The sequence below is a fragment of the Nicotiana tomentosiformis genome, chromosome 2, assembly GCF_000390325.3.
Source record: "Nicotiana tomentosiformis chromosome 2, ASM39032v3, whole genome shotgun sequence".
In the NCBI taxonomy this organism is placed as follows: domain Eukaryota; kingdom Viridiplantae; phylum Streptophyta; class Magnoliopsida; order Solanales; family Solanaceae; genus Nicotiana; species Nicotiana tomentosiformis.
Window position 1 is genome coordinate 183,470,687 of NC_090813.1, and position 9,014 is coordinate 183,479,700.

General features: G+C 36.2%; 1 protein-coding gene across 3 annotated transcripts; it reads right to left on the reverse strand.

The window, feature by feature from the left end:
* Window positions 1-3,866: 3,866 nt before the first annotated feature.
* Window positions 3,867-9,014, reverse strand: LOC104102419 (probable protein phosphatase 2C 1). 3 transcript variants are annotated; one of them, XM_009610117.4, is made up of 11 exons: window positions 8,741-9,012; window positions 8,157-8,208; window positions 7,499-7,578; window positions 5,491-5,575; window positions 5,259-5,329; window positions 5,077-5,153; window positions 4,894-4,991; window positions 4,620-4,743; window positions 4,448-4,530; window positions 4,296-4,344; window positions 3,867-4,200 (listed from the first exon to the last, which is right to left on the reverse strand). In XM_009610117.4, exons 1-11 carry the CDS (start codon window positions 8,890-8,892, stop codon window positions 4,148-4,150), a joined length of 924 nt encoding a protein of 307 aa, XP_009608412.1. In that variant the 5' UTR covers window positions 8,893-9,012; the 3' UTR covers window positions 3,867-4,147. The 3 variants fall into 3 exon arrangements, 2 of the variants coding, with proteins under 2 accessions (XP_009608412.1, XP_018628418.1); XR_687697.4 differs by lacking the exon at window positions 3,867-4,200 and having other exon boundaries at window positions 4,318-4,344; window positions 4,448-4,525; window positions 8,741-9,014; XM_018772902.3 differs by lacking the exons at window positions 7,499-7,578; window positions 8,157-8,208; window positions 8,741-9,012 and having other exon boundaries at window positions 5,454-5,576.

Here is a 9,014-nt window from a genome sequence, read left to right on the forward strand (position 1 = left end):
TTGATAAAATTTATCTGACATGTATATTATTTTTATGACCTTCCGAGAAAATCTTATTAACGTATTTCTTAAGGCATATTATTTTTGTGACATTCCGAGAAAATATTATTAATGTATTTATTATGCATTTCATGCATTTATACATATTCATTGACCCATGACCAGATGGTGTTATATACGCGTATATATGTTTATTATATGTATATGGAATATGTAAAAAGGTTATGGCGTTATATACGCACCACCACCTGATCAACTGGTATACGTTGATGATTTGCCCACAGTGGTTGAAATGATATGATGGGATGCCCTCAGAGGCTTGATGATGCTATGAACGCATATACCTATGCATGGTATGATATTTATATGCATATACATGACATTATAAAAATGAAATGACTCACAGAGCTATGCACACGTACATGTCGAGTCTTTTACTCCATGTTTCTCTCATGTCTATTATTTACTAATTTTCATTCCTTACATACTCGGTACATTATTTGTACTGACGTCCCTTTTGCCTGGGGATGCTGCGTTTCATGCCCGCAGGTCTCGATAGACAGGTCGAGAGTCCTCCAAGTAGGCGATCAACTCAACAGAAGATATTGGTGCACTCCATTTGCTCCAGAGTTGCTTGTTTGGTCAGTATGATTTAGATGTGTATGGTTTGGTATGGCGGGGCTTTGTCCTGACCTTTATGATAATTATATACTCTTAGAGGCTTGTACACATATATCATGTACGTGAAAGATTGTACGGCCTTGTTGGCCTATGTTTTGAGTTTATAAATAATTATGTTGGCCTATTAGGCCCGTATGTCACGTGTATATGATGATGTAATAAGAAAGATACGTTACGTTGGTACTCAGTTGAGTAAGGTACCGGGTACCAACGTAACGTATCAAAGTAAAGTGAAGAATACCAATGCTATAACCGTTAGGCTATAGCGGCCCATCGGTTTGGGTCGTGACATCTAGTTCTTGTAATACATATAAAGTGAAGAATACACAGAAGCAGGTGGGGGTTGAGATTGATATTCCTTCTGAGCCAAACTCATCAACTTTGGAGCAAAATATAGTTGAAACTCCTGAAGTTGAGCTAGAAGCTGAAATTCCTGAAGTTGAGACTCTTGAAGTTGAACCGGAAGAAGAGGAGTACTCTATAGCCAAACATAGACCAAGAAGAGAAAGTAAACATCCATTGACGTTTGGAGATTATGTTGCATTTACTTTTTCAGTTGCATAGGAAACTGAAGAAATTGGAGAACCATCAAAATATTCAGAAGCAGTTTCTGGTGCTGATTTAGCCAAGTGGCTGATTGCAATGAATGAAGAAATTGAGTCTCTCCACAAAAATGGTACTTGGACTCTTGTGAAGCCGCCATCAGGAAAGAGAATTATTGGTTGCAAATGAGTCTTCCAAAAAAAAGATGCCATTCCAGGGGTTGAAGATGCAAGGTATAAGGCACAATTAGTTGCAAAGGGTTATAGTCAGGTACAAGGAGTTGATTTTAATGATATTTTCTCACATGTTGCTAAACATAACTCTATTCGTGTCTTGCTTGCCCTAGTTGCCATGTATAATTTGGAATTAGAACAACTTGATGTTAAGACATCTTTCTTAGAAGGAGAACTCGAGGAACAAATTTACATGCATCAACCCGAATGATTTGAAGTTGAAGGAAAAAAAGATCATGTTTGCTTGTTGAAGAAATCCTTGTACGAATTAAAGCAGTCTCCAAGACAATGGTACAAAATGTTTGATTCCTTTATATTGGGTCATGATTTTTCGATGAGCATGTATGATAGTTATGTTTACTTTCAGAAGTTAAATTATTATATGTTGATGACATGCTCATTGCTGCTAAGGATTTAACAAAAATTCACAATTTGAACAGTCAACTGAAAAATAAATTTGAGATGAAAGATTTGGGAGTAGCTAAGAAAATCCTTAGCATGGAGATCAAAAGAGACCGAGGAGCTAACATGTTATTCCTGACCCAGAAGAAGTTCTTGGAGAAAGTCTTGGAGAGGTTTGGCATGAAAGATACTAAACCAGTAAGTACCCCTCTTGCTGCTCATTTTAAGTAATCAACTTCTAAGTCACCACAGTCAGATGAAGAAAAGAGGTATATGGCATATGTACCTTATTCCGGTGCAGTCGGCAGTATTATGTATGCAATGGTTTGTACATCTCTAGATATTTCACAAGTAGTGAGCGTGGTAAGCTGGTATATGACTTGCCCTGGTAAAGCACATTAGCAAGCAGTGAAATGGATTCTCAGATACTTGCAAGGTACTTCAAACACATGTTTGAAGTTTGGGAGAAATACTAACACTTTGGTTGGTTTTGTAGACTCAGATTATGCAGGTGATCTTGACAAAAGAAGTTCACTGACATGCTACGTATTTTGCATTGGTGGTTGCACTATTAGTTGAAAAGTCACATTACAACATGTAATATCTTTATCTACTACCGAAGCAGAATATATGAAAGTGACAGAGGCGATCAAAGAATCCTTATGGTTGGAGGGTCTATTTGCTGAACTCAGTTTACACCAAGGTGGTATTACTATTTTCTGTGGTAGTCAAAGTGCCAATCACTTGACTAAAGATAAGATGTATTATGAGAGGACGAAGCATATCAATATCAAGTATCACTTCATCCGAGAAACTATTAGCGAAGGAAAAGTCTTTGTTCAGAAAATCAACCCTAGAGACAATCCCACAGACATGTTTATGAAACCTCTTCCAGTTATCAAGTTCAAGCTTTACGTGAACTTGATAGGCATTTATGAAGAATGATTTTGCCCATTAGCGCTTTTGCAGAGAAGGTGGATCAGGTTTACTATATTAGCCAAAATTATGCTAAGGTGGAGATTTGTAATGATGTGTCCTTGTTCTAAGAGGCCTTGGTGGCCAGTTTGAAACCATAAGAATTGAGAGTTGCTGGCCAAGTTATAACCAAGCAACTCCAATTCTTTTGGTTATAAATTGGGCCGATTCTGGCTCGATATGCACCAACAAGATTTGAGTCTTCATTTCTTGTTTCTTCCTCTTCTCCTTTATTTATTGAGAGTATTTTGTAAGAGAGTTGAGTGGTGAGAAATACTTGTGTGATTCCCTTTCTTAGGAGTGATCTTGTGAGGTTATTCTTTCGGGGGTATTTGGGATTAATTAGAGTACTTACTCTAATTTTGTACTCTCTTTTGTACTCTTATTGGTATGGTAAATTTGCTACTCTCCGCTTGTGGACGTAGGTCACTTTGACCGAACCACGTTAAATTTGTGTCTTCTTTATATGCTTTAATTGCCATTATTATTAACTTGCATTGTATTTGTTATTGTCATTATAACATTGTTTGGCTAAATTTTGCACTACCCGGGTTTCCGATCCTAACATATACCAGCAATGCTTAAATTAGTGCATTTTTTTCTCATTTTACCTGCACTTACTATCTCAAGCAGATTCAGGACTATAAGCACTATGTTAAAATAACGCAATCTTTGGAGAAAAGTACCTCCAAAGCAAAAACAGTATAAACTCATCCAAGTCCAGCTAATTTCTTCCCATCCTTGAGTGATTATGAGGGTGAAGTAGCAGGTTCTTGTATTTTCAAATCCTTTCCTAAAGTAATGGTTGAATCTCATTCCATTTTGCTTTTATGTGATGCACAAGAATAGATTCTTTGCCAGGAAAAAAGGCTGATGTTCTTGCGAAATATAAAAGTTATTCACCAATTTACGGGGGTTAATTTCATGGATCATCATTAGTTTACTGCACAAGGTCATTATGTGATGGAAAAGTAATTCAGTTATGCCTATATATTACAGAAAATAAAAAAACATAAGAAATACTAAACTCCATCTAGGAAACACAGGTAGCTGTTACCATATGATGAGTAAGTGACCTTTCAATGGAGACTGTAGGTGTTAAAAAAGTTAGCAAGCTTTTCATGGTTGTACATTTGAATTTTAAGCCGTCTCAAATGTCATACAAATTTTTAGAGCCAAAATATTATCTTACGACTGACACCTTGAAATAACACAACACCATCCAATTGGCACCAAAGATATGACATGCCCACGAGCTTCTCTTTTTTAAATAAATAAATAAATAAATGTCGGTGGTGTCTAGGCCAGCTTGCTCACGAGCTTTTTACCTTTCCAACAATGACTGTAATATCATCGAGCTTTCCTCCTATTCAAGGTTACAGGAAAAAATCTTGTCAAGTACGTCTCAAGAAAATAGCAAGAAGAAAGGGCTTGTAAAACATTCGTGCTAGCTAGTCATGCCTGTTAACTTCATTCCAAAAAATTTCTTCCACCAAGGAACATCAAATCCCTGCTAGTCAAAGGGACGAAATAAATAAATTTCATCTTATTTATACCGTGACTGACATTGCTTTTGAGGACAATCTAAATCCTGAATGAAATAGAAAATTTACCCTTGCTCTAGCCTCGAGTGAATAAGGGGAGTCAAATTTGGTATCCACAGAATGGTTCTTCGCCAGTTCAGCTAATGCCTTCGCTAACGTTGATACCAAACCACTAATTAGAATACCACAGAAACGAATCACTGGTTCAGAGCAGCATTTCGATAAAGCAGAAAATAAGTACCAGCATTAGAGACATTATCATGTGTGGTCATAACTGAAACTATCTCTTGGTCGAAAACATTATCAAAGAGGCCATCTGAGCCCATTATAATTGTGTCTCCCTCTTTCATATCCACACTGCTAATCTGTAAAAAAACATACACTGAGAGACGGAACAGAGAGCATTGCTTATTCTAAGAGTCAAATATAACATCACGAAATTTCTATGGTGTAGCAGCAGAAACCTAGAAAGAAATTGAAGTGTAATATGATTCACCGTATATAATTTTCCATACTATGGCATCAAGGTATGTTTGAGTTACAGCCTCTGAGCTCAACTGGTATGGGCAGTCAAAGTAATGTTCTTGTGGGAAAGTGGAGAAAATCATCTGACCTACATCCGAATAGGTAATATTGACATCACATGAATTTAAAAATTTAGAAAGTTAAAGGCACAAAAGAAAATTATGACCTTGTACCTTTACGAACAATCCGTAGTCCACAATCCCCAACACTGGCTATCTTCAAAATCCCATTCTCGAACATAGCGACAATTCTATGTGCCAGATAAAAAGCCACAGCCAGTGATGATAAATCATGTTCCTCAATCTGAATGCTATCAATGCTCAAGAACAAAAGCTCTGAAGATAAAGAAACTTACACCGTAGCTGAACCAATAGATGATGTAGCAGCATGTGCTCCCTTTAAGAGAATCTGAGGATCATATTTGACCTGCCATTTTAGGTAAACCAGAATTGTCTTAATAACTACGAATTCATAACAACCGACTAAAGCTAAGTTGATTGTTTAAAATGAAACGCAGGTCATTGTAATGTGACACAATGATGAAACTAACTTAAAATTAGGATGGTTTGTCTCTACAACATTGGTACCTCCTCCTCATTCCCCACCAAAGAAGAAACATTAGCCATCAATTCCCTGGAGAACAACGCAGGATCCACATTCTTTTCAGCCCAACTGCCAACTCCGACCATATCAAAATATAGTCAGATGGAGAGAATGCAAATGGAGATGTATAGTAATTTAAGTTCTGCATTAACTGATACGAGGAGTTAAATTTGTTGATTGCCGAGTGTAAGCTACATAACAGTCGGAAGCATAATAATGCCTCATTAGCTGACAAGGTTAGCCCTGGGAGTTTGTTAATATCCTTTCATCCCATAACCCTGTCCGGAGAACTCCATGTATGCAAAAGTTTTGTATATGATGAGAACTCCATGTATGCACAAGTTTTGTATATGTGTGTAATTCTAAAAAGTGCGGGATGAAATTTCAATCTCCACTGATATACCACTCAGAATTTGAAATACTAATCTTTGGGAAGCCGGATCCCCTCCTTCCAGTTTATGGTTTTCCTACTCCAATCAAGTTGTAGATTCAATCTCGATATGTATGAACAGGAACCTGATGGTATTATTTAAAAGATTCAACTTAAGGAATACTGTATGATAACATTCATCCTTATATATCATATAGAGAACAGAGGATCTGGAGCTATTAATTATGTCAATCACGTATAGATCTAAAGTCTAACACATGAAAGTGCACCATCAAATAAAACACAAGAGGAAAAAAAAGATAAATAAATAGCATGTTGCAATTGTTCATGCCATGTCATAGAAGATACAAAACATCTTAAAAGTTGACTTATACCATTCCACGTTTCTGTAAAGTTTATGGCCACATTTGAGGAAAACATTGCCTTATCATATCACCTATGTTCCTTATTCATGATCATGGAAGAAACGAGAACAAGATTTCAGGTGCCTTGAATGGGGGAACTATGCAGACATATCAAGAAACTAGTAAACTTAAATGCTTTAGGCAACGTGTCTATGAGATGATCTTAAGAATACGACATGCTTCCCAAACCCTTCCTTAGAAAGCAAAAAGAAAGTGTGGTATCACTAAGCAGTGGAAGATGCTCCGAAGGCAGAGCTTGAGAATCAACCTCTTTTTCCTAGTAACTTTCAAAAAAGATAATAGCTTAAACTTGAAGAGTCGAGCGATAATTTTTCTTAATGTGATTGAGGTCTTAGTATGAACCTTTCCTCATTTTTTCCCCTTCCCCTTCCCCTTCCCCTGCCACCTCCTTAAGAAGCTAAAGAAGGAACATAAGAAAATAATTTGAGAGAGGTCCTGCATTTGATTCTTCCTTGAAGCAGACAGCAGCTTGTTTCTAATTAGTCCGGGATTGAGGTATAGATGTACAGTTAAATGATATATTGATTTGGTTGTTAAGGGACATTAAATGTCATGTTATATTTTCTTGTCGCTTCCTAAGATAAAAGTTTCCACTTGCGATTACCTCCGTATAAGTTGCGGCTTTTATTAATTCTGTTGATTTAATTTAACAGTAGCATGTGGTTATAGGGATCACCAAATAGGAGTGCGTTGAGTCCTAATCCTCGAGAACGACAGCTAGAAAGAAGTCCAGAATAACTTGTAACTGTCCCATATCTGACTTTTCTACTAAGAACAAATTCCAAACTAATATGTTTACAAAGTTCATACTCCTTTTGTCCAAAAAAATGACGTGTTCGGAGAATCAAAGTTTAAAACATATAATTTTTGCATAAAATTCCCTACTGCTGCCTACCAGACATCGATTCTTAAAATTGTATTTAGCATCTGCAGATTTATAAAACTATATAAAGTTACTTATAAATCACATTTTTTTACAATTAAAGTACTTGAAATTATGATAAAAAGTTACAGTCAAAGAAAGAACTATTTTCAGATAATAGTAGTGTCGTATAAATGAGATAGAGGAAGTACGTCCCTTCGGGGACATCCAATAAAATCAATTAGACAAAGCAACTATGTTTTAACGAAAGGAGAAAGGCCATCTTCAAAAGACAATGTAATAAAGCATCTCACCCAGAGACACCATCAGCAACAGCAATCACTCTCCCATTATCACTGCTCACAAAGAATGCATCTTCTCCACCTTTCTCAACCTTCAAAACATAAACATTCAACACAGCCAATGGTGGTTGGTAGATGTAGAGCTAACACAATACTCCCTTTGTTTCATTTTATATGACACTTTTTCATTTTTAGCATGTTTAAGAAAAAAGACACATTTCTATATTTGAAAACTTTTTAACTTTAAACTTCTTGTTTTACACTCTTATAGCCATAGAAATGTACACACGTTTATGTCTACAAGTTCTAAGGTTACTTTTGATGCCAAAAGTCTTTTTTTCTTCCTTAAACTCTATCCCAGAAAAACGTTGTCATATGAAATGAAAGGGAGGAAGTAGTACTATTGAATTCACAGGTGGATGCAGCCTCATTTACTGGGTTCAACTTTCGACACAAAATATAAATACATGTAGAAAATAGTAAAATTCGATGAATATTAAATATTGGATCCATATTTTCAAAAGTCCAATGAATTCCATGATAAGAACTTAAAAGTTGAACCACCTAATCGAAAATCTGAATCAGCCTCAGCTAGTGATATCGCCAAATAGAGAGAAAATTACAGAACTAAAAGAGCCATTTTAAAAGATCAATATGCATTACTACTTGCCTTGTTTGGATGTGGAATTAGGTACGTTCCAACACACAATGACACCTCTTGCCTGCAAATAACAAATATAGGCGGATACACCATAACCATCACTTCTTCGAGACAACAAAATACGAACTAAGATAAACATACAATTTTTCTAAAGGCTTCAAGTTCTATTCACTGATGAGAAAAAAAATATTTATACAATCAGGTCACTTAAAAGCTAATTGCAAGTAGCCCTAATTTATTGCATTGATTGGTAGACTAGAATATGAACCGAGAAACGGCCTTTCTACTTTCACAAGGTATGCTTACATATTATTCTCCCAGACTCTGCTTGTGGGATCATGCTAGGTATATTGTTGTTGTTGCTGATTGGTAGACTAGAATAAATGTTAAGTAACTTTGCTATAACTTGTTAAATTAAAAAAAATCATTACACTGTCAGTACATAACTAAAATTTAACTAGCATATAGTTTAAGCCAAAGGCAGTAATTGTACCACACTTGCTACCAGAAACTACATTTGCTACTGAAATACATAATATCACAGGTTAAGTAAGCAAAAAAATGAAACTATTGTAAGCTTCTTTCTTATTTACCGTGTAGTAGCAGAATCCGCTGAAGCACAAGGAAGAAAGCTCTGCTTCTTTGTGACAGAAATTGAGCTAAATTTTTGTGAATTAATTGAATTAGCTGAATAGAGGAAGTGGTGAGGACGAGAAACAGAAGGCCTAAAAATGGAAATCGCCATTTTTTCCCGCTTTCTCCAACCTCTACGCTTTGACAACTTTAGGCTAGCAGTTTAAAATCGCACAGCTCGGATTTCGCGAGGATATGGGTACGTCATTTGGCCACGTAAACGGGTGCTTTTGT

What these genes read in the sequence shown, in the direction of transcription:
- LOC104102419 (XM_009610117.4), bottom strand. Translation starts at nt 8,892, where the DNA reads ATGGCGATTTCCATTTTTAGGCCTTCTGTTTCTCGTCCTCACCACTTC. An exon ending in GTTGCTGATGGTGTCTCTGG is followed by an intron (nt 5,576 to 7,498) that starts GTGAGATGCTTT and finishes CGGAGTTGGCAG; the next exon opens with TTGGGCTGAAAAGAATGTGG. An exon ending in TGATAATGTCTCTAATGCTG is followed by an intron (nt 4,531 to 4,619) that starts GTACTTATTTTC and finishes TATCAACGTTAG; the next exon opens with CGAAGGCATTAGCTGAACTG.